The 24,620-nt window shown below is 42.4% G+C and overlaps 1 protein-coding gene across 8 annotated transcripts in view; it reads left to right on the top strand.

Annotated features, from left to right (window-relative positions):
• The first annotated feature begins 2,770 nt into the window (after window positions 1-2,770).
• ubr5 (ubiquitin protein ligase E3 component n-recognin 5) overlaps window positions 2,771-24,620 on the top strand; it is a 31,769-nt gene continuing 9,919 nt past the window's right edge. For 7 of the 8 annotated variants that reach the window (XM_080500885.1, XM_080500884.1, XM_080500883.1 and 4 more), the window contains exons 1-39: window positions 2,771-2,980; window positions 6,836-6,880; window positions 7,008-7,089; window positions 8,450-8,526; window positions 10,070-10,189; window positions 11,135-11,417; window positions 11,537-11,696; window positions 11,880-12,029; window positions 12,812-13,023; window positions 13,161-13,277; window positions 13,423-13,533; window positions 13,678-13,832; window positions 14,145-14,262; window positions 15,411-15,595; window positions 15,764-15,873; window positions 16,333-16,445; window positions 16,572-16,718; window positions 16,826-16,937; window positions 17,031-17,185; window positions 17,290-17,487; window positions 17,641-17,851; window positions 17,999-18,125; window positions 18,301-18,452; window positions 18,871-18,966; window positions 19,194-19,317; window positions 19,448-19,545; window positions 19,869-20,026; window positions 20,152-20,243; window positions 20,350-20,496; window positions 20,629-20,747; window positions 20,896-21,022; window positions 21,154-21,283; window positions 21,424-21,584; window positions 21,919-22,158; window positions 22,336-22,459; window positions 22,609-22,720; window positions 22,824-22,955; window positions 23,909-24,166; window positions 24,260-24,528. In XM_080500885.1, the coding sequence (XP_080357011.1) occupies window positions 2,919-2,980; window positions 6,836-6,880; window positions 7,008-7,089; window positions 8,450-8,526; window positions 10,070-10,189; window positions 11,135-11,417; window positions 11,537-11,696; window positions 11,880-12,029; window positions 12,812-13,023; window positions 13,161-13,277; window positions 13,423-13,533; window positions 13,678-13,832; window positions 14,145-14,262; window positions 15,411-15,595; window positions 15,764-15,873; window positions 16,333-16,445; window positions 16,572-16,718; window positions 16,826-16,937; window positions 17,031-17,185; window positions 17,290-17,487; window positions 17,641-17,851; window positions 17,999-18,125; window positions 18,301-18,452; window positions 18,871-18,966; window positions 19,194-19,317; window positions 19,448-19,545; window positions 19,869-20,026; window positions 20,152-20,243; window positions 20,350-20,496; window positions 20,629-20,747; window positions 20,896-21,022; window positions 21,154-21,283; window positions 21,424-21,584; window positions 21,919-22,158; window positions 22,336-22,459; window positions 22,609-22,720; window positions 22,824-22,955; window positions 23,909-24,166; window positions 24,260-24,528 (5,589 nt within the window). In that variant the 5' untranslated portion in view covers window positions 2,771-2,918. The remainder of the gene's footprint in view (window positions 2,981-6,835; window positions 6,881-7,007; window positions 7,090-8,449; window positions 8,527-10,069; window positions 10,190-11,134; window positions 11,418-11,536; window positions 11,697-11,879; window positions 12,030-12,811; window positions 13,024-13,160; window positions 13,278-13,422; window positions 13,534-13,677; window positions 13,833-14,144; window positions 14,263-15,410; window positions 15,596-15,763; window positions 15,874-16,332; window positions 16,446-16,571; window positions 16,719-16,825; window positions 16,938-17,030; window positions 17,186-17,289; window positions 17,488-17,640; window positions 17,852-17,998; window positions 18,126-18,300; window positions 18,453-18,870; window positions 18,967-19,193; window positions 19,318-19,447; window positions 19,546-19,868; window positions 20,027-20,151; window positions 20,244-20,349; window positions 20,497-20,628; window positions 20,748-20,895; window positions 21,023-21,153; window positions 21,284-21,423; window positions 21,585-21,918; window positions 22,159-22,335; window positions 22,460-22,608; window positions 22,721-22,823; window positions 22,956-23,908; window positions 24,167-24,259; window positions 24,529-24,620) is intronic. The other variant, XM_080500880.1, reaches the window with a different exon arrangement.

The raw sequence follows: 24,620 nt of genomic DNA, 5'->3' as shown, positions 1-24,620 counted from the left end.
GACAGCTGCGCTTTGAAAAAAACGTGATCCATACAACACAGTAGCATATACAGTATATACACCCTCCATTCAACTGTAGTCACTTTTCAGAGAGTAAATTTGAAGTGGTTGAATCTCATCTCATCCTTCCATCTATTATGTTGCTACCCCAATTCAGAACCACAGGGGTGAGGAGCAAACTCCACCCATTGAATTCCCTAAGAATGGGCTAGAACTCAGGATATTGTTCCCCACACACAGATACACAATGTTGAGACACAAATTGATCTAGAATCAATGCTTCTGGATTGTGGCTGGAAGCCAGAGGTTCTAGAGTAAGGTTCAGGGAGAACAGGGAGAACATGAAAGGTTCCGCATACTGTATATTGGGAAATTTCTTACTTTAAGTCTAAAACTGAACTTTATTTCTTAGGTTGCAGTGAAATCTGTGTTATATGTGTTATATAATTGTAAAAGTTTGATTACAAATGACACAAAACTCATTCTACTTATTTAGCAAATGAGCAAATATACCACACTTACTCTGTTCAATGCTCACACAGAACACATAAGATAAGTCAAGAGCAGCTTTGACTTTTCTTATCTTGGCTTTTCATGGGATTATTAGTTCCATTATTTTTTATCTCAATGAAAATGTTAGTTGTTTTTACTGTTGTATTAAGATATATTCATAGATACATACTTCATTGTTATGAAAGGATATTTGAATGATATATATATATATATATATATATATATATATATATATATATATATATATATATATATATATATATATATATATATATATATATATTATACATTAGTAGACATACTAAAATGCAATGACCTGGAAATGAACAGCCAATTTAAGGAAGATTTCACATTTTGTCAGCAAAATCACACTTGCCTCTAATCCTGTGATGTTGAGTTAGTGAAAACAGGCAGTCTGAAGGCTGCAGAGGTCTCACAAGCTTTTGTCAAAATCATTCTGAAGACACTCACTGTACTAAATACGATTCCTGATTTCACTTCCTGAAAATGTGATTTTAGGACATTTATCGCAGGTTTACTTAAAAGTCTTTGCTGGCCTTCTGCTTCAATGCACTCAAATAAAAAGAGACATTCAGAATTGGCATTATCTGACTTTTTTTTAACTGTCATTTTACCAGGCTGTTCTGAAATAAAATGCGTGACATTCTGAGTTTCAACTGTTCAGGTTTGACATGGTTTATATGTGTATGACTCCGCTGCACTGCTTTATTAAACTGAGGGTTGGGATTCATAGCAATTGTGTCTCTATCCATTTAGTTTTTAAGTTGAATACTTGATGTATTAGCCAGTTCCTTGGTTTTACCAGGCTTTGATGTGTGTGTGACAAAAATCTAAGTGTGACCAACTGGCTAGTCGTAAACATCTATACCTGCTTGAATCAGCTGAAGTGTTGTGGTGGCCTAGGATCTGATCCCAGCTGATGGACAGAAATAGAAATCCCCTGGAGGAAGAAAAGTAGCAGTCGGAGGAGGAAGACGTGCCAGACTGTTCTGGCTGGGTTTGGTTCTTTCACACACTACTGAAGCTCCTGTTTGTTTAATAATGAATTAATTACTAATATGTCTTGTTGCTTCAGACTTCAATCATCCACCAAACAGAGCTCACAAGAAAAGAAAAGCTGTTTGGCATCTGTAGAGAAGATTTAGTTTTTTCATGGGGGCAACTCTACGGTTCATCCCCAGAATGCATGTTCCTGACAAATCTGTCACCGCTTGAATGGAGAGTAAACAAAGGACTATTGCCTCACAGTAAGAATGTTGTTAATTTAGTGTGGACTTTCCTGTGTGTGAGGTTTAAAATAGGGATTTCAATAAAATAAAATAAAATAAAATAAAATAAAATAAAATAAAATTCAATAAAATAAAATTCAATAAAATTCAATTCAATTATTTTTCTATAGCACCAAATACCTAGCAGTCATTTCAAAGCACTCTTACAGAGAAAAAGCCAACAATTCCACATGAGCAAACATAAGCAACAGTAGAAAGGAAAAACTCCATGTCAACAGGAAGAACCCTGCAGAACCAGGCTCAGAGGGAGAGGCTTTCTACTGCTCAGGTTAGCGTTCGAGAAAAGGATAGGATAGAGACAGAGGGCTATATATATCTATCTATATATATCTATATCTATATCTATATCTATATCTATATCTATATCTATATCTATATCTATACACACACACACACACACACACATATATATATATATATACACACACACACATATATATATATATATATATGTGTGTGTGTATATGTGTCGGTTTGCTTGGAGCCCTCTGTCTCTTCTTATCGTTTGTCCCTCATTTTGTTAAATAGGTCACTACTTTTGCAACAAATGCATCACTTTAAGTTTACCACATAGTCTTGGGATGCCCTGATTTATATATTAGTTTGCAGTTATCGTCTGTGCGCCATTGTTTTAGCTTTTAAAGCCGTATGTAACCCCTTCATTTGACCTTTAAAGAAAAGCAGTCCTCCGGCACACTTCTGCAGCAGCATTAAAATGCTAAAAGAAAAAGAAAAAAAAGGAAGCAACGATGCACTGCGTGAAGTCGGGTTGGAACAAAGACTGGGGCCAAGAGAAAGTGTAATATTTCTGTGACAGCGGTCTAGTCTTTCTTCTTGAGGCCAATCCCATCCAATTTAATACATTTCCTGTTTGCGCCGTGCGTCCAACCAGCGGAGCGGCTGCATGTGCACTCATCAACACACACAAGAAGCCTGCGAGAGTTAAGATGGCGGCATGTGGGTGAAGAGGCTGGGATCCAAACTCGAGCTTTTTCGCCATTAAGCGATTCCTATGAGCCCTCATACATACAGTAATCGAAAGAACAACCATTTCCACATCTTTCACACGGCTCGGTGTGCTTTTGGATATTCCCCATGACATCTATACACTTCGTGGTTCACCCGCTACCCGGGACCGAGGATCAGCTCAATGACAGGTATTTCGCTGCGGCCCGTTGGAAAGAGCGAATTAATTCGAGATCGGTGTACGACGTGGGCCGGGTGCTTTGACGTCGTTGTGATTGCAGTTGTTGTTGACAGTGTCATGTGTACGCATTGGGGTTAAAAAGATCTAAATGACAGCCCCCCTGGGTGAAGACGAGGCCCGGCATTTTGAACAATCCTCGTTAGCCTGGCTCTCAACAAGCCGCTGGATGCTAACGCTAGCATGCTGCTAGCAGCTCTGGAAGGATTGGCTCACAGTCAAAGTTGAGATAGACAATGCGGGTTGGGGGATGGGGAAAATGAGAGGGAAATAAAGGTCGTAATGCACCACCGGGACATAAAATCGCCCGTTTCTCCCCTGGATAATTTAGACGTGTGCTGTTTCGATGCGTGTGGCGGACGTTTTGTTTGCGTCTCGTTGATTATCACGATCAATGAAGTCGCTAACGTCAGCTAACTGCGAGCTAAATGCTAATGCTAGTTAATTTGCTGCCACGCTCTTGACAACGCCGGTTATTTATATATCCGTGCTCTTTATGTCAGGAGATGTTTTATATATCCCTTGGAGTACAATGCCGTTGGCTCTGTAAAACATTCGGACATATTTGGCTCGTTTTGTATTTTTTTTTTCTCCCCCAACATTGCGCACAGAGATGAAGATCTAAAATATGCAGCAGAGAAGCGTTAGCTCCATTGCATTGACATTAATCTTGTTATCGACTTTAATATATGGGATAAGCTGAAGCCGAGTATGATCTGCTGCTGGATTCCTCAGTATTCACACCGACGTGCAGTATTTTAATGATGTTTGCTGATGCTGAGTGGCTGCAGCGTATTCACACTGTTAATTAGGGGGCGACAATATTGCTGGGAGTGACACTGTGCTAATTTGCATCACGTTCACTTATATGGGTGTTATGTCGAAGGTACTAATAATTAGTATATTTTGGGAACGTTTTCCAGGAAACTGCGCGCGACCTCTTTATTCGGAGAGCATGTGATACACGATATACCCATTTTTAACATCCATTGAGATTGAACTGATTAATGAGCTGCCCCACTTTAAGACAAAGAGGTTGAGAAGTCAGTGTTTGTAGAATGACCTTGAGATTAAGATCTGGTTTTAAACTCGATATGTGCACACATTTTGCAGGGTGGCAGTCTTGACTGTAGGGAAGAGAGTGGGGGCAGGTTAGGTTTGATTGACAAGGGAGCTCAGGTTGCTCTGCTGGTTCAGAATCGCGTGGAAAACAACAATCAGATGTCTTGGTGGTATGGACCATTGCTTCCTTAAAGAGGTCATGGCTGTTCCATCCTCAGGCATGCATGCCATTACTTGCTACAGTCACCATGTGCTGCTGGGAGGCCCCCCCCCTCCTCTCTCTTCCCCATTAAGGAACTTGCAGTTGTCACAGCAGATAAGTGCTTCTATCTGAAGTTTTAAAAGAAAAAGAAAAAGGCTTGGTCCAGCTTGGCTCATTAAAAGCTCCTGCCTGGCATGAACATCCGGTTCGATTTCCTCAACCAAATGCTGGTGGTTTGTTTGGCCTGAGCGAGTTCTGCTGCTTGGACACATTAGCTTAGCACAGTGGAATGGCAAACAGCATTCTCCTGTAGTGAGATGGATGTTTAATATGTTGCTGCTGTGCTGTAGGGAATGTGTTTTAACTGGCTCATTGAGGTGAGGAGACTTGGTGTGGGTGCTCCAGTCCTGCTTTTCCTTTGATGGGTAAGTTGGTTGAATGGCTGACCTGGATTTTTAGAGAGTCATTTTGTCTTACCTTCCTGCTCTGCTTTGACTGAGGCGGGGGCTTTTTTTTCTATGTACTTCTGCTCTGGTAGGAGAGTTTCAGGTTTGTATTCTTAAACTTCCTCTGTAGGTAAATAACAGGCGACGAAAGGAATGCTTATGATATAAGTGTATTCTTTTATGTTTTAATCCACATTTACTGAATTACCAAGGGAAGGTTTTCAGTGTTTGGGTTTTAGGATCCAAACATTTCCATTAAAATTATTTTTGAGTGATGTGTTTATTTGAAAAATTATATGGATAATCATATTTTTTGTGTATATGAGTGTTCTTTGTATAGTGTTTAACTGCAATACTACTGAAATCACATATTCATGATAATTTACTTTCACTGCATTTGCCGATATTCTTAATCACATGTGACTCCATGGAGAAACAGTTTTTTCAGGCCAAAGGGGTCTTTTTAGAAAAAGCTGATGATGGTATGTCTCTCGACACAGTTGTGGACAAATGTGGGGAACATCACAGAAATCATATTTGCTTAAGTGGGATGAGCCAAGTCACTGACTGCTGTGAGGAGTAGATGGATTTGATGTCATCAAACCCTGGATGTAGATGAGCAGTAATTATTTGATCTATGTTTGTTCAGATTTCCTTTGAGGTTTTACAGAATTTGGACTGCGAGGTTAAGAAAATTATGGTGTTTTTTTTGTGACATTTTTATAGAAAACAGTCCTTTTTTTATTTAGGCTTTTTCTGGAGTGGAATAAGTGACACTAAAGCTTCATTGTAATAATCACGTGGAAGATGTTTGGCATGATATAAAGTTATTCATTCATTCTCTGCAGTGTTGGCTTGTGGCTCATCGGAACCAGTGAGGTTTTGATGTCATATTTCAGTGCCAAAGATTGCCAATTCAATGCCTTCCAGGGTTTCCGTTCTCTACCAGCACTCATTCATGAAATCATTGCAGCTAATTTCACAATCTACTTCACGAGAGTGTCAGAAGGAAATGTGCTTGCAATGAAGAAACTCCACACCATCGTTTCCAGGATGAATGTTTTGACAAATTCATGACGACAAGGAAGAGAGAGTGCTTTTGCCATAACATGACACTAACATTTTAGAAAAATCCAATTCTTTCAAGTCAAAGTACAAGATTATTGCCCTAAGAATCAGTGTTCCTGACATTGAGCAGAACTTTAAGTGTGAGGCGAGTCACTGATTAACAACTATCAGTATTGCATATTTCTTTCAACAAGGGAGCAGTTGTGGTGTGTATGCGGATGTGTGATCTGATTGCTACTTGTCACAAGCGTTTCCCAATGGCTTCAATAGCAGTACATTCTAAGACGAAATGAGACTGTTGTCTGGGGATACAAAAGAGATTGAAAAGTTAAAGATAATAAGCCGTCAGCCATTAACAACTTTAAGCTATCCTCAGTGGTGGGTTTGAAGCTTACTGTAAAGCTTAGAGTTTTATTCTCTGAAAGAATTAATGCTCTTGCTTCCTATTTATATTATGAGTGTTTCAAATAGTCTGCATCTCTGACTCGTACTTCTTCAAAGCAGCAGCAACATCAACAGTTTTTCACATCCACATATCTCTTATCTCCATTACTGTCATTAGAAGGTTATCATATCAAAGTCCCCTAACCAAGACTATCATTTATTCCGGGATGTCCTTTTTGTGTAGCGACAGCCGACACCAGTACTTGTCTTTGGCACCATCCTTAAGCTGAAACCATGTGTCAATACTGCAAGCAAAATATTGTCCAAGCTTTAAAACCATATTAGTCTCAGACTTGTCAGCCTCGTCGAGGGAACAGCAGAAACTGATGAAGCCACTTGGATAAGAAACAAAATGTCTTTATAGACTTATGACAACATCCAGCTGACCTGATTCAATTAGCTAAATAATGCCTCCTTCTTGAGTTAATGACAATATGCATAGACTTGTCATCGAAATTCTTATCTCGTGTACATCCCGTGAAAAAGACATTATCTTGTAGTATTTATTTTCTAATGATATGCACCAGTGGTTCATTGTACTTGATGAATTGACCTTCCATTTGCATTAATATAGTTATGCTTTCAGGCTTCGTGAAGTGTCAGAGAAACTCAACAAATACACCTATAACAGGTGAGTGCGTCATTGTTTTAATAATCGGCTGCTTCGCTCAGTGTGATCAAATATAAATAGGATTCTGTTGTCCTACGTGTTACTTCACATGTGTTTGTGTTGTTTTCTTTCTCCCCTGTCAATGCAGTCATCCACACCTCAGCTTACTGGAGCAGGCCACCTTAAAACAGTGTGTTGTTGGTCCAAACCATGCTGGATTTCTCCTTGAGGTAATGCGACTCTTCTTGCTTTGTTGCTGTAAACCAAAAACGTACACATTGGATTACTGTTATATGACCTCTGCTTGAAATTGATTGGGAATTTGCTTTGGATTCAGTTTGTGATTCTGAACAATACCGTTTTGGTAAAGGATTCCACCTTAATCAGTGTAAGTCTGTTTAAAACACGGCTATTGATGGGGAGAGGGAGGGTGTTTAGTAATTGACCTCACTTTGTTTATTTGAGCTTTGACCGTCAGCACGCTGCTGCGTGTGTTGGACAAGTGTGGAGTTAAATGTCACTTCAGTCTCTGCATTGACATTCTGCATTACTGGACTCTCCACTTTGCAATAAATCCTAATGAAATGATGAAGATGGAATGATTTTTGGTGTTGACACATATTGTAAAGACTTTTGAAGTTATTTTTTTACTAATTCAATGTAGGCCAAATTATATTACTTTCGTGTTTTAAAATAAGATTTTCAAAGCAGCAGATAACAGTGCTTGGTTTGAGAAACATGATTGCGAATGTGTTGGGGGAAAAAAATGTTGGTGTTCACTTTGATGCGGTACTTCACGTTTACGTTGAGTCAAATTCAAAGTTGATATCCTCACAGTGTCTGTGTCAAGGTTATTAACAGCCAGGGCGGGCAGCAGAGGACCTGGGCCTGCTGTCTGTGATCCTACCAAGGTGTATCCATTTGCATGCAATGGGTAATCTAGTGGTCTCCAGCCCCGGTCCCGGGATGCTATTGAATGCCTTGTTATCAGGCTTCTGCCAAGCTTGTGGATTTCTCATTCACTTGAAGGAGCAGGAACACATCCAAAACTTCAGGACTGGAGTTGGAGACCAATAGTGTAACCTTTTGGAGATCTGGAAGCTTTTACCTCCAAGCCACGACTCTGCACTGAAAGGAAGAGTTAAAAATGAAGTGTAACTTTGCTGAAAGCTTATATTTTCTGCGATGATGGATATGCTACTCAATATTGCAATACCTGTCATCCAGAAACTTTGACCTATCTGGACACTTTCTGCCATATTACAGTAATTTTCTAACCCCTGATGGGACCACTGTAATTTTCACTCCTGGTAACATTTCTCACAGATGTTTGCGTCATCATATTTAGACATACTCAAAGGAGAAGACTTGCACAATAAAAAAAAAATGTATTGCTCTTAAATGTAACGCCTCTGAAAAAGGATTTTTTTAGTTTTCATGTCATTGATTAACGAAGGAAATGCTCTTTTAAGGTTGCATTAAGGTGTGAATAGCTAAGTCTGTGTCCGGTTGGATTAATTACCCGCAAAGTTCCCAAGCATCTGTGTTTTCTTAAAGTGTGTGACCCTGAACTTCATGCTCTTTCTTTAGGATGGACGTGTGTGCAGAATCAGCTTTGCTGTTCAGCCGGACCGCCTGGAGCTCAGCAAACCGGATGGCAGTGATGGGTGAGGGACCTCTTTATGATGAGCTCTGTCCCGGAAACGTCTTAAGCTATGGCACTGAATTGGGAAAACAGATTGCTTGTGGAAATTGTGTTGTTGGCTGTGCACAGAACAATGCTCAAGCTGACTGATCTTGGTTGCCGTAATTAGAATTCCAGGCAGAGCTTGTGCCCTTTTTGGCGAGTATGACACATTTGGACATGGTTTCACTTCAAGAATAATACTCTGGCTCTTCGCCACAGAGGTTTCCATCCATCAAGGGTGAAACATGCTTATGAATACATCACAGGGCTTTTCCCAAACAGCTCTCTGCAAGGTTGATGTTTAACCGATGGAGGGTTTTTGCTGTAGTGCCTGAAAAGACATCTATTACAGTGTTGTACCTTGCACAAGCACATCTATTTCTCCATTTTGAAAATGCAAAGTATTATCCCAACACCAAATGACTAACAAAAAGGCAGTCTCCAGTTTGTTTGTCTCACTCACTGAAAGCCTTTATGGCTCTGCAAATGTGTGCTATTTGCCACGATTCCCATTTCTATAAAAATACCTTCTCACTAGCTGCTTTGTTTTGTCTTGGCCATGAGCATGTCTTTTTGGTGAATGTCTCATTGATATTTGTTGATGTCTCGCCAGCAGAAAAACATCCAACAGTGATTTCATATGCAAGCGGCTAAATATGCATGTGAATCAGGCTGTAAAAGACTGATGAGGGTCCTGCTCCAAACTTTTGTGCAAGGCACATGTTTTCTTCCTGCCACCAATTTGCGAAAGAAAATGAGATTGCTTTAGCTTGCAGTGGCTTTTCATCTTCACTGTTGTAGGTTGCTGGGGAGTCTTGAGAAAAGGGGGCGAAGCTGGTCGTTGGCATGTCTGTCAGCTTATTGAACAAAGCCAAATGCGCTCAGTGATTTTGAATTGTAAATAGAAGTTAGTGACGGCTGGTGTCCTGCTGCTTTTAATTGCAGATTCTGTGCTTTTTATCTGAATAATTGAATCAATGTGTCTGTATTTCATTGCTGTGTTACCGTACAGTTATAACTATGAATGTGTCTTTTTATTTAATGCTCTATAAATTTAGTGTCCCTATTTTCTGATACATAAAATAGCCATAAGTTAGTTACCTCAATTTGTGCTCAGATACTATTTGAAATGTATGAGCCAAAACTTTTGCAGCAAGCTGCTTTTGATTAAACTCTGAAAACATCCCATGATTCAAAATCTTGACATAGGAGAAAGCAGTCGCAGCCCCAAAGCCCCAAGATCTTTTAAAAAAGGAAAGTCTTGAAGGAGGAACGAGTTGCAGCCAATTCTGATTCCCAAGGGTGTTGCCATGCTAAGTCTCCAAAATACCCCCTCATGTCTCTCTGAGTAAATGTACAAAACAACAAAAACAAACATGAATCCTGAACCAAGGGGTGTAATTTGACTAATACCTGGGTTAAATTTAGTGTCTGCTTACCCAGGTTATTAAATTAAAACCTTTTTATCCGTCCTTTTTGGACTTCTGTAGGTTTGTAACTGATCTCCCATCTTTTGTTTCCAGTTCAAAGTTGAGCAGTGGTTCAGGGACAGGAAGGAGCTCCAGGCCAGGCAGGACTAGTGATCCGCCCTGGTTCCTGTCTGGTTCTGACACACTGGGCAGACTGGCAGGCAACACCCTTGGGTAAGTTCTGGCAGGGCTGTCAGAGATGAATGGTCCTGTGAAAGGTCAGTGTATAGATCAGACCTGGGCGTTGTCCGGCCTGCGGGCCACTGGCAGCCCTTTTGGCTGTTGCTGACCCTCCCACCCACAGGGGGTCATTGAGAAATTGTGAATTCAAATGAAACTTTGTCTACATGATGCATGCCATACAACTGCTCTGGTTTATTTTGACGGTGGCAGCTTTTCTTTTTCGCAATGTACTAAGTTAATTCTTGCAGGGTAGACCTACATCCAAGTTTACCGTGTTGAAAGATCCCAATCTTACTTAGGATTATGAAAGAACTACTAAAGCTTATCAAACCATCGAACATGATGATTTTCAATTAGAGCTATATTGATGTTGAGAAAACTATTCAGAAATTAAGTCTCAGCCCGCCATTCTAATCCAATGACTCCCCCCCCCCCCCCCCGATTATCCCTGATATAGAGCATAGCAATGGGTAAGGGGTGCCACACAAAATGTAAAGAGTACTTTACAATGTAATGGATAAACGTGTCCCCTTAATGATGACGCATGCCTCGAAAAGCAACTCATTTATATTGATGACGACTGAAATCACAATTTCCTGTTCAAAATATAGACAATTGAAGTTGTACACAGCTGTAGATACTCAATCAACGAATCTCCACGTGTACAATTAAAAACAATTATTTAGGTATTTGAAATATTTCTTATTTATCTAAGTATTTAAACTCTGATTATGAAATCGGTTTATTTTATGCAGCAAGAATAAAAGTGAGAAAGAGCTACCCTGTACCGTCTCTATTACATGCTGATGCAAACCCGTGTTGTTTTTGGACTGAACGTTTTCATAGCCAGATGTGTGCGATTTCACCCTGCTCTCGTAGTTGGATGGTGTTTTTTGGCAGTCGTGACTGACCATGGCCTTGCGCTGCATGTAACAGGAGTCGCTGGAGCTCCGGTGTAAATGGAGGCAGTGGCGGAGGTGGAAGTGGAGGAGGAGCAGGTGGAGGCGGTGCAGGTGGCGGCAGCAGCGGAGGAGGCGGCGGCAGTGGAGGCGGCGGAGGAGGCGGCGGCACGTCTGGCAGGTCGTCGACAGCAGCTCGTGATTCCCGCCGACAGACCAGGGTGATCCGTACAGGACGGGACCGCGGCTCGGGCCTTTTGGGTAGTCAGCCGCAGCCGGTCATACCAGCCTCCGTCATTCCTGAAGAGCTCATTACTCAGGTACAAACGCCGTCGGCGGTGGTACACCTGCTGAAACACTTGCCTTCACATGAATTGAACATCCATCTGTTGTTTGTATTCGTCATTGAGTATGATTGAAATGATCTGCCTTTCCCCAGGCCCAAGTAGTCCTTCAGGGTAAATCCAGGAGCGTGATCATTCGAGAGCTGCAGAGGACAAACCTCGACGTGAATCTGGCCGTCAACAACCTGCTGAGCCGGGATGATGAAGATGGAGACGACGGCGATGACACAGCCAGCGAGTCCTACCTCCCTGGAGGTTTGTCAGAGTTAAACTTCAGTTCAGAGAGTATCCAAACACCTGTAATCCTAATAAGTCTCTGTCAAAATCACCTCCAGTTTTCAAACGACCTAATTCTGATTATTATAACAGAACCGCGATTGCCATTTTGTTCCACTGACAGAAGAAATGTGCTGAACGCTTTTCTTTCCCCCTGTGCAGAGGACCTAATGTCCCTGTTGGACGCAGACATTCACTCTGCTCATCCCAGCGTCATTATCGACGCTGACGCCATGTTCTCCGAGGACATCAGTTACTTTGGCTACCCCTCTTTTCGACGGTCCTCACTGTCTCGCCTCGGATCCTCCAGAGGTAACTCAACAGCTCACCTGTTGACAAGTGAGAGGAAGCCCAGCTGTTAAGGAGGCTGTGTTGGCAGCACTGGTGGTGGCTTTTACTAGTGGGGATGTTTCAGTTTCTTCACAAAATCACACAGCCAACATTTTGTAAATCAGGTTTTTTTTTTCTTTCTTTTTGTAGAAAGTTGATAAGATGTGAATAGGAGTCTTAGAGGTATTAAATAAAAAATACCTGTAAGACACAGTCACATGGGGGGTCATGTGAGGCGTTACTCCTACAGTTTGAGCTACAAGAATATTACTGTAAATGGGTTCAAATGTGTTTATTCTTTGGGTATATTTTTGTTCAGTTTTTTTTGTACCTGAATTCTAAATGTTTGGTGTTGTATGCTGCATGGCTGTCGTGCATACTGTGAGCTCTCTGAGAAAGGCCCGCTAGGCCCACCTGTCTTAACCGGGACCCTCGAGGGTTGTCTATTTTAAAAACCTGACTAGCCCACTTTTAGCCCTTTTGCATGCTTTCTCTCTCTCTCTCTCTCTCTCTCTCTCTCGCTCTCTTTCTCTCTCTCTCTCTGTTCGCTTCCTCTTCTACCTTTTTAACTCGAGAGCGTGCAAAATGACTCACCCACAATATAATTTAGGCTCGCACTCAATCTCCAGTTCTGCAATTGATTTTCATCACATTGATTCTTAGGAATCTATCTTTCCTCTCTCTTTTCTTAAGACTATGTTGACGGGTCTTTCCCAGAGAGTGGCTTACTTCTATCCCACTGGTGTGACCTTATTGCATACCAGTTCTCCTTCTTCCCTTAGAACGTGACTCAGAGCTGTTGCGTGAACGTGAGTCTGTATTGAGGTTACGCGAGCGCCGGTGGCTCGATGGGGCCTCCTTCGACACAGAGAGAGGTTCCACCAGCCGTGAGGGCGAGCCTAGCCTTGACAAGAAGAGCATCCCAGTGCAGAGCCCCGTCTCTCTTGGAGAGGAGCTCCAGTGGTGGCCTGACAAGGTAACAAAGCCTCTTTCTAAGACAGGCGGATACTGAATCTGACTGCTGGTGTAGGGATTTAATTCAAATTTCTCTCGACGTGATTGGTTTTTAGTCATTGTCACTTGACATTTTAGGATATTGGTTTTGCTTTCCAGGACGGTGTTAAATTTGTGAGCATCGGAGCCATGTTCTCAGAGCTGGTCGCTGTAAGCTCCAAGGGGGAGCTCTATCAGTGGAAGTGGAGTGAACCGGAACCCTACAGGAATGCACAGGTAGAGAATTCAAACATTCGGAATAGGATTGCAAAACTGTTTGATTTACAACATGCATCTTGACTTCTTATAATCTGGCTCGTTACATGTCAAAGAGCTGGTATCACCAATGTATTTTTATAATATTATGTTCTTTTTACATTAGAATCCTTCTATTCATCATCCTCGTGTATCCTTCCTTGGGTTGGCCAATGAGAAGATCACCTTGTTGTCTGCTAACAGCATCAGGGCGACTGTAGCTACAGAGTCCAACAAGGTAAAGTAGAATTGGTCGACAAAAACAAGATCATCTGTCGAGCCTGAAGACGGCTTCAGATAATTTGGAATGTAATGTTATAATATAATTATTAATTAGTAATGACATTTCACCACAGATGTAATTACACACTGTCTTTTGTAGGTGGCTACCTGGGTTGATGACACACTGAGCACAGTGGCCTCTAAACTTGAGCACAGTGCTCAGGCTTTCCCTGAGCTGCAGGGGGAACGCATGGTGTCGCTGCACTGCTGTGCACTCTACACATGTGCACAGCTGGAGAATAGCCTCTACTGGTGGTGAGAAAACTTTTTTTTTTAATGAAAATGTTTGAAACATTAACATGTGATTTCCTCATGTTTTCTCCTGCGGGGTTTACGATCAATGATCAGGAAACTATGCATTACTCTTTTTTTTTTTCTATTTTTTTAATATATTTTAAAATTTAAGTTGTACACATACAATTAGCTTTTTCTGACAAACAGACTGTGCTGCAGCATAAATCCTTGATGAAGGGTCACAAAGTGTCATAATGGTCTAAAGTGAGAACGTAACATGCAGTATAAAAGAGGAAGTTTGGCATTTCCTAACTGCTTGCTCTTTTCTTGCAGGGGTGTTGTGCCTTTTAGTCAAAGGAAAAAGATGCTTGAAAAGGCCAGAGCCAAGAACAAAAAGCCAAAGTCCAGCGCTGGCATCTCCTCAATACCCAACATCACCGTGGGAACACAGGTAAGAGATGTCTGTGCTTATGCACAGTTAGTCGGCGAAATGATGAAACGGATTGCCCTTCAATTGTTGGCTAAATCGGTTAAAACAGTTGGTGGTTTTAGCCACGTTGTTGTGCAGCCGTCTGCCACTAGTGACTGGTACTGTCCCGCCAGACCATAGGCTTCTCACTGCTGGAGTAGACAGAAGTTGGACAGATGTTCTCATACAAAAAAACCAAAAAACAGTAGTGTTTGTTAGCAAATGTATCTAAAAATGTAAAACTTGTAAGCTTTTGTAGGCTGTCACAAACCAAACTGACATATCACTCCACTGGACCAATGTTCAACCACATCCAACTCAAGCATTTGGAGATTGACCTGAGAGGAGAGCCAGCTGTGCTCGCCATGCTCAAGCCAACCTGACATTGTTTAACTGGAAATACTGAGAGCAGCTGCTTCTTGGAAGATAACGCAGCTCGTCACACAATCACCTCACAAGATACGTTTCCACTTAACCCTGCTGAAGATGAAAGTCCAGACATGTTAATAGAATTCGTTCAGTCCAAATCAACATTGCTAAATGATTTTAGAGAGTTTTAGACTTGTGGACTAGTTTTGTTTAAAAAATTAAGTTTAGTCTGTGGAGAAATGAGTTGGCGGAAGCATCCATAATCATCCTCATGTTTGTCTGTGGAATGATTATCTTGATCATTACCCGCTTTTCAGTAAACATTCGATCAGTACCTTATTTTGAAAGTTCAGAATTGATTGCATGGAAATGTAGTTTTATCGCCTTCTGTACTTCAAAAAATAGGCTCCTTTAACATAGGATGCTGAGTTGGTGTGAACTATTAAGAAAAAGGTTGAGAGCTTGTTTAAACGCTAAAAGATAGTGGCAGACATGCTTACTGACGGAACAGAAGTCTGATGAAGCAAAAAAACCAAACGCGTCAATAGCTGATGAAATTATGTTTCCAAAAACACTTTTCTTCCAAGTTTGAAATGCTGTGTCAAATTTTTTGTTTAGTTTGTTCTTGCGCATGGTGAAAGTAACTATCTCTCACCCGAACCATGAGAAGATGCAAGTTTTTCCACCTCTTGGTACAAAACTCATTGTATGTCAAAGTTTTATTTGAAAGCCTGACATAAATATTTGTGTTTCCTCTTCAGGTGTGCTTGAGGAATAACCCCCTCTACCATGCTGGTGCAGTGGCCTTTTCTGTCAGTGCAGGAATTCCCAAAGTGGGCGTCCTGTTGGAGTCTGTCTGGAACATGAACGACAGCTGCAGGTTCCAGCTGCGCTCACCAGAGAGCCTCAAGAACATGGAGAAGACCACTAAGACCCAGGAGATCAAGTCAGTGTCCTGTGTTTGTTCTCTTTTAGACATAAAAAAAAAAACAAATCCACAAATTTTACATTGATACACTTTTATCCACAATTAAAAGTAACATTTAGATTTTGCTGCAGTCGGTCCTCATGGTCTCATGCCTATAAAATCCTCTTATCTTGGTTTCACCTGCAGGACTGAAAGCAAACCAGAGCTGGTGAAGACTGAGATGGGTCCTCCTCCTTCCCCAGCGTCTACCTGTAGTGATACCTCTTCCATTGCTAGCAGTGCCTCACTGCCCTACAGTACGTTGGCTTCTCCTGTGCTATCGCTCCAGTTTAACGACTCTCAAAACCAACACGGAATCTTGACGCTCCTATCTCTTAGGCACAGAACCAAATGCTTCTTCACTCCGCACTCTCATTAGTCCTTTGACTTTGAAACAGATGGTGCACAGGCTTTTATCAGCAACTTTTTTTTTTTTTCCCTCCGCCTGTTTTCTGAAACTTGGCTAGCTCGCAGTATATACACCACTGTGTTTGCTTCCCTTTTGATGACCTCTTATCATATGAACCCAGTGGCAAGCTGTCAGCACTAATAATGATTTTTCTTTCTTTAGTTTTTATCACCTGCTCAGCAGAATATTTTTACATTCTTAATCAGGATTATAGATTACAACCTTTCAGTTTTTTTTTTATTGTAACTAATGAACTCTTATTTGAATAAACTGAAAACTAAGTGTGGATGTACTGTGCTACTTGCAGAACGAAGGCGGTCCACCCCAGCCCCCAAAGAAGAGGAGAAGGTGAATGAGGAGCAGTGGCCCCTCAGGGAGGTGGTCTTTGTGGAGGATGTTAAAAATGTTCCTGTGGGAAAGGTGGGTGTGCCTGAACGTTAAATGCCGATACAGGCAAATAACATTTTGTGGAATGGGATAATGTACACGTTTGACTTTATTACCAAGGCATCTCGGGTTTCATGGCTTATTACCCTAATGTTTTAGGTGCTTAAGGTGGATGGCGCATATGTCGCAGTGAAGTTTCCAGGGACATCAAGCAGCATGAACAACCAGAGTACCACAGTGCCAACCGACTCAGACCCATCATCGCTGCTGCAGGACTGCAGACTCCTCAGAATAGATGAACTGCAGGTATTGGCAGCATTACTCATCTTCAGCTCAGTATTTGAAGCTCAGCTTGTGTATGAGAGCTCGCTCCTGTTGATGGTCAGTTCACTGAGGTTTTATCTCTCCTTTAGGTGGTCAAAACTGGCGGGACTCCCAAAGTTCCAGACTGTTTTCAGCGAACACCTAAAAAGCTCTGCATCCCAGAAAAGGCTGAGATTCTGGCTGTGAATGTTGACTCCAAAGGTATGCCACGTGTTACACGATCGGTGTTTTCGTTTTCATTTTTGCAGTTTTCCGTGTGTTCCCAGACCTGACACATCTCTCTTCATCTTGCAGGAGTCCACGCAGTGCTGAAAACTGGTAACTGGGTAAGATACTGTATCTTTGACCTGGCCACAGGCAAAGCTGAGCAGGAGAATAACTTCCCGACTAGTAACCTCGCCTTCCTGGGACAGAGTGAGCGCAATGTGGCCATCTTTACCGCAGGACAGGTAAAGCGGCAGATTAAATAAACATCACAATAATAATCTGATTTAAAAGACGCAACGTGATGAAATTGACTTTGAAAAAAATATATTTTGTTTTTCATTTTCAGGAGTCACCTATCATCCTCCGTGATGGGAATGGCACAATCTACCCTATGGCCAAAGACTGCATGGGGGGAATTCGCGATCCTGATTGGTTGGACCTGCCACCGATAAACAGTTTGGGAATGGGGGTGCACTCTCTGGCCAACCTCCCCTCCAACTCCACAATCAAAAAGAAAGCTGCTATTATTATTATGGCTGTCGAGGTAAGCTTGCCTTTGAGAGTTCACTGGAAAAAAAAAAAAACTTATTACAGAATAGTAATCGCATTCATTGGTTTCTTACGCCGCCCACTCATCGATCTGACAGCCATGTTGACCGGATAATCAGTACTCATAAACCCACCGTGTCCATTTCAGAAACAAACGCTAATGCAGCATGTGCTGCGCTGTGACTACGAGGCCTGCCGGCAGTACCTGGTCAACCTTGAGCAAGCCTTCCTGTTGGATCAGGGCAGCCAGGCACTCGGAGCACTTCTGGGCCACCGATGTGATGGAAACCGCAACATCCTCCATGCTGCCGTCTCTGTCTGCTTCCCTGTCAGTAACAAGGAGACCAAAGAGGAAGAAGGTGAATTAGTATTTTTTTTTTATGTGTTAGATCTGATGAATGCTTCTCATATCTGGTCATATTCTGAAAAAGTCTTAAATTTATCATTTTGGTATGGAATTCTTCTCGGTGTTCTCCATGCTAAATGACCAGATTATTTTCTTGCAGAAGCAGAAAGGTCGGAGAGAAACACATTTGCAGAACGTTTATCTGCCGTGGAGGCGATTGCCAATGCCATCTCTGTCGTCTCGAGCAACAGCTCTGGAAACAGGACGGGCTCTTCCAGCAGCAGGGGGTAAATAACATGCGAGCCGTCATCATTTATTTGCTTTATACTGTTTGTGAAGTGAAATAAAGCCTCTCTAATTTTGAAGTACATCAATGTAACGAATTAGAAGAATGTGGCTGCTTGGTCATCTGTCAAACTCGTTATGTAACTTTAATCCGATGGATTTCTGTGTCGTCTCCAGGCTCCGTCTGAGAGAGATGATGAGGAGATCTTTGAGAGCAGCAGGTCTTGGCCGTCACGAGTCTGGGCCGTCATCCAGCGACCACCAGGACCCCGTGTCCCCACCCATCGCTCCACCAAGTTGGGTTCCTGACCCTCCACCCATGGACCCTGGTGAGTGCATTGTAATACATGCTATCAAATGAAAAAGCGAGTGAAACCAAACCAGGAAGTTCGTTTGCAATATTCTTAACCAATGCAACAGTAAAATGTGAAGTCTTGTGTTTTGTAGAATGATATTGAGTTCATTTAATTTTTTGTTCTCTGGCTAGGATTTCAAAAGATAGGTATTTTTCACTCAAAGGAAAATGAAAAATGTCTGTAATACCTCGGAGTAGCTTCCCCACAGTCTAAGCAACTTCCAGAATTTCAGTTTAAGGCAAAATAACTCCAGAGACCTGCACACAATGGGACAATTTAAAATGCTTTTTCCTTTAGGGAGGACATTTACATTTATGTGGTGTATAAATCCAAACTCTTTATAGCTCTCATGCGAGTTGTCGTCTTTTTTTTTTTTTTTCTCCCTCAACAGACGGAGACATTGACTTTATTTTAGCACCAGCTGTTGGTTCGCTCACCACTGCCTCCACTGGAACCAGCCAGGGACCCAGCACCTCTACTATACCCGGTATGCATCATTTCTACTCCGGAGTGAGAGTTGAGATATTGACAGTGGTATTAGGAGGACACAAAGAAAAAAAAGTGGTTCCGCGTGTGTCTTGACAGGATCCCTTATAAGTGAACAATGATTGCTGGTGTCTTTTGTAATAGCATTTTCTTTGGATGTGCAAATGAACGGCTCACTTGCTCTATGTTGAATGTTTTTTTTTAACCAACTGTCCTCTCTGTTAACAGGCCCGTCCACTGAGCCTTCTGTGGTTGAGTCTAAAGACAGGAAAGCTAATGCCCATCTTATCCTCAAACTAATGTGTGATAGCGTTGTCCTGAGGCCACATCTGCGGGAGCTGCTCTCGGCAAAGTAGGATTTTACATTGTTATATATACTATATGCTGATAACTTTGTCTTGATTATTTTTATCTTTATTTTTTAAATTCTATTTCTTTGTGTCTTGAAAGTGTTACTAAATATAGTTTTAACCGTTTGACAGGGATGCCAGAGGAATGACCCCATTCATGCTGGCAGTTAGTGGGAGAGCATACCCAGCAGCTATCACTGTGCTTGAGGCAGCACAAAAAATGGCCAAAGGTATGTTCTGAATGCTGCTTTTCGTTATGACCTGGTTTGTCTTGAGCGCGGGGGGGGGCAATAATGTGAACGTTACGCATGTTTGCTGTACTGAAAGAGAATGGTGAAAGGAAAAAAGAAAGTTTGCTGAATGATTGATCAACCAGCTTCTTGCAGTGAGCAAATTGAAGGAATGCGGAATATTTTTCGTGCGAATCAGATATAATTTAAAGTGGTTAGGTGACCTATTTGCTGCCCTGCTTCCAGCAGCTAACCATTGCACTGTAACCGGCAATCATCTGTGTCCATATTTTCTTTTTGTTCCCTAAATGCTTTGAACACAGTGGGTGATCCTGGCGTTGCGGAGAAGGAAGATGCAGATTCCGTGTTCATGGAAATGATTTGCCCCTCGGGGACCAACCCTGATGATTCTCCCCTGTATGTTCTCTGCTGCAACGACACCTGCAGTTTCACTTGGACTGGAGCTGAGCACATTAATCAGGTCGGCACTCGAGGTTATCATCACATTGCATGTCAGGCTCTATTCTGGAGACAATTGTTATTCGTTCAGCTTTTTCAAAGATCATGATCTTGTACGTACTGACATTGAAATGGCTGTATTTACAGGATATCTTTGAGTGTCGAACATGTGGACTGCTGGAGTCCCTGTGCTGCTGCACGGAGTGTGCAAGGGTTTGTCATAAAGGACACGACTGCAAGTAAGTGTTAGTTTTATGTTCAGCCTCAATCAGTCTTTAAGGCCACTAATAATTGCTAATAATTACGAGTATGTCCAATTATACATTTGCTACTGTGTATTCCCAGGTTGAAGAGGACATCACCTACGGCATACTGTGACTGTTGGGAGAAATGCAAGTGCAAAACATTGATAGCCGGCCAGAAGGCAGCTCGTCTTGATTTGCTGTACAGGTTACTCACAACCACAAATCTGGTTACAACACCAAACAGCAGGTGAGACCTTAATCCATAATTTGAACTGAAATTGGCTCTTGTTTCTTTAGTCTCGATCAATTTTTCAATAAACCACAATACAGTTAAGTATCTGACAATGACAACATGTCTGATTGTGGTCACCATCCACAGGGGAGAGCATATTTTACTATTCCTGGTTCAGACTGTTGCCAGGCAGAGTGTTGAACACTGTCAGTACAGACCTCCGCGCATCAGAGAAGACAGGAACCGCAAGGCTGCCAATGCAGAAGGTAAGTTCACTTTCATTTTCTCATCTACACACACTTCTAACAGTTTGTGGGTGTCAAAAAAATATGAGGATGGTCTGATGGCCATTAGGGTTTGGAGTTTGCGGAGTGAAGGCTACAGCTTTCTTATAATAACTATTCCTTTTTTCAGATTCTGACATGCCAGACCATGACCTAGAACCTCCCCGCTTTGCTCAGCTTGCTCTGGAGCGGGTTCTGCAGGATTGGAATGCCCTCAAATCCATGATCATGTTCGGTTCTCAGGAGAACAAAGACCCGTAAGTATCCCTGCTTTATGTTGATTTGCTCACTCCGGAGTCAGCTTTCCTGCTCAGTTTGTAAAACATCGCACAATTAAAAAACACTTCAACTGCTACCACTTACACTTTTGTATTTTTGTGTTTACCAGGCTTAGTGCTAGCAGTAGAATTGCCCACCTTCTGCCTGAAGAGCAGGTCTACTTGAATCAGCAGAGTGGCACCATTCGCCTTGATTGTTTCACTCACTGCCTCATTGTCAAGTGTGCTCCAGACATCACGGTAAGTCCAGATCTTCTATCCTCTTCTCTACGATTAGGAGGAAACTGAACAACATGAGAGCACTGTCATGATTACTTCTGACGCAAGGGAACAGTTTTGTAAAGGTTGTCCTCTGAGGGTTTATTTCTCTTCTGTGTTAGTTCATAGATACTTTACTGGGCACTCTGGTGAAGGAGCTGCAGAACAAGTACACTCCTGGCCGGAGAGAGGAGGCAATCAATGTCACCAGGAGGTTCCTTCGCTCCGTGGCTCGGGTGTTTGTCATCCTCAGCGTGGAGATGGCCTCATCCAAGAAGAAAAAGTAAGAGCACAGTTAACAGAATAATATCTGATGGTAACATTTTATCCTTGACTCTGTCATATTTAGTGAAAATATCTTGTTTTGACACTAAAGGATTAGTGCACACGAAGTCTAAAAGTATGGAGCCTGTCTCGATAAAAAGATCTGTTCTTTCATGCCTCCTGGGGGTTGGGTATGTCATGGCTTAGCTTTAACAAATGTTCTATTTTAGTATTATAAACTAAACACTAAAACATATATTTAGGGGTGCGCAGTATCTGGTCATATTAGCCAGGTAAACATGGCTTGATGATGCAAATTCTAATTGTTTCCCTCCCAATATTCTGCGTTATAGCAACTTCATCCCCCAGCCTATTGGGAAATGTCGACGTGTATTCCAAGCTCTGCTGCCCTACGCTGTGGAGGAGCTGTGCAACGTGGCGGAGTCACTCATTGTTCCGGTGCGAATGGGTATTGCAAGGCCGACGGCTCCATTCACTTTGGCCAGCACCAGCATCGACGCTGTTCAGGGCAGCGAGGAGCTTTTCTCCGTTGAGCCGCTGCCCCCGAGACCCTCACCTGACCAGTCCAGCAGGTTTGTTGAGTCATTGTGTTTCTCTGTTGCCATTTCTGAAATATACCTACCTATTATAAGAAAATGGGGCAACAGTACATTATAAGAATTGTCAAGCTATGTAATAATTTTGGGAAGATTGAAAATAAGTTTTGCCATTCTCATTTAACATTTTAACATGACTTGTTTGTTTTCCAGCTCCAGTCAGACAGCTGCCTCCTACATTATCAGGAACCCGCAGCCTCGGCGCAGCAGCCAGTCTCAGCCTGTCAGAGGAAGAGATGAAGAGCAGGATGACATTGTATCAGCAGATGTGGAAGAGGTGGGGAGCTTTTCTTCTTTGAATGGCAGAAATCGTAATAAACTTTAGATAGAAGCTTTTAAAAGTCGTTTAACTGTGTTGCTGTGAAATGTCAGGTTATAACCATGTCTGATGGGATCTGATATTTTTTTTTAACGTCTCTCTCTCAGGTTGAAGTTGTTGAAGGAGTAGCAGGGGAGGAAGACCATCACGATGACCAGGAGGAGCAGGGAGAGGAAAATGCTGAAGCAGAAGGACAGCATGACGAGCACGATGAAGATGGTGAGACACGCACAAATATTTCTTTTTGTTTGAGGCAGCTTGTTGTGAGCGTTTGGAAAAATAATCAATTGAATCCTAACCAGCATTTTGTTCCTGCTTTCAGGAAGTGATATGGAGTTGGACCTACTGGCGGCAGCTGAGACGGAGAGCGACAGCGAGAGCAACCACAGCAATCAGGACAACGCCAGCGGCCGCAGGAGTGTCGTCACAGCAGCCACAGCAGGCTCTGAAGCAGGTCGGTCAACAGCCGTTTGTAATCTGTCTCTCGAAGTAATACTGCCTTATTTTGTGAAGTTGGTTGCTCTAAGTTTCGAAGCATTGCTCCTTTTTGAGACATTTTTGGAAATGCAATCACCCCCCTCTCAGCAGCTGAAGTCCTTCCAGATTTTGGGAGACTCCAACTGCTTATTAAAAAGAAATTGCATTTCCACGCAATGGTGTATTTCTCCCAAAGTGACAGACTAAGTCCGTCGTCACTGAATCACTTGTCCTTAAGAGTCAGCATTTTGGATTGTGGGATTTATGTTTGGAGAGCAGCAGACTAAACGGTCCCTGGCTGAATATCCAATGTATTTCATTTGCAGGCAGTAGGGTGTCCTTGGCATTTCCTATTTTTGGTATGGGCTCCTCTTTACTTCAATGCATATAAAGATGTCAGGGAGAGAGTGAATTTGCATACACAGTCTCCTGCTGAGTTTTTCAATTCGTTCCATTCTCACATTTCACTGTTTTTCCCATTATGATTTTTTATTTTTTTTTAAACTAATATCAACCCTCATCACAAGAGTAGTCTTTGTTGGTCTTTCACCCAAATAACAAACTAATCAACTTGTAACGTTTCCAAATGGTGTGTTTTCTTTCTCCCTGATCATCTCAAGTGTTTTTTTACACTAATGATCTTGATGTTTAGCTTAGTGAACAGTGCAGTATTGGAATATTTTCAGAAAACTGAACCATAAAGTAAACAAGTTGATCAGCAGGATCTGCCGCTGTTTTGACCTTCTGCCCCTGAATTTTCACTGTTATTAGTGCTGTTTTGCATTGTTGTGGTGTGACTCACTAACCTGCACACTGTATAAATCTGATGAAAACCAAAAGTGAGAGTTACAGGTGTGAAGACGCCAACCATTAATCCTCTATCTTTTTTTTTTTTTCTTTCTTCATCATTTTTCTTCTTCTCCACTGAAGGTGCCAGCAGTGTCCCTGCCTTCTTTTCAGAGGACGACTCCCAGTCCAACGACTCCAGCGACTCGGACAGCAGCAGCAGTCAGAGCGACGACGTCGACCACGAGACGTTCCTTTTGGACGAGCCGCTGGAAAGAACTACGAGTGCGTCTCACGCCAACAGTGCTGCGCAGGCGCCTCGCTCCATGCAGTGGGCAGTTAGAAACACCCCCAGCCAAAGAGCAACAGGAAGTGCTCCCTCCAGCTCCTCGACACCAGCTGGTCAGTAAACCTCTGCCATCTCTGCAATATTACCTGTTGTGTCGCGGAAATTGCGTTCATGGACTCTTCCTGTGTGATCCATCTCTGTCGCAGCAAGTTCTACAGGCCTGATATATATTGACCCCACCAACCTGCGTCGCTCCAGCGCAATCAGCTCCAGTGCTGCTGCAGCAGCTGCCGCTCTGGAAGCGAGCAACTCCAGCAGCTATCTGACATCCGCCAGCAGTCTTGCCCGTGCCTACAGTATCGTCATTCGACAGATCTCGGACCTCATGAGTCTGATTCCGAAGTACAACCATCTTGTCTACTCCCAGTACCCGGCCGCTGTCAAGCTGACCTACCAGGATGCAGTCAACCTGCAGGTAAAGCACATCGTGACATATGACTGAATTAAGGTGCCACAATATATTGACAAGTGCGATACACGAGACGGACTGAACCATGATGAATTATC

Source organism: Blennius ocellaris, assembly GCF_963422515.1.
Source record: "Blennius ocellaris genome assembly, chromosome: 8".
Classification (NCBI taxonomy): domain Eukaryota; kingdom Metazoa; phylum Chordata; class Actinopteri; order Blenniiformes; family Blenniidae; genus Blennius; species Blennius ocellaris.
Note: the sequence above shows the minus strand (reverse complement) of the source record. Positions and strands in the feature narration are given on the sequence as shown.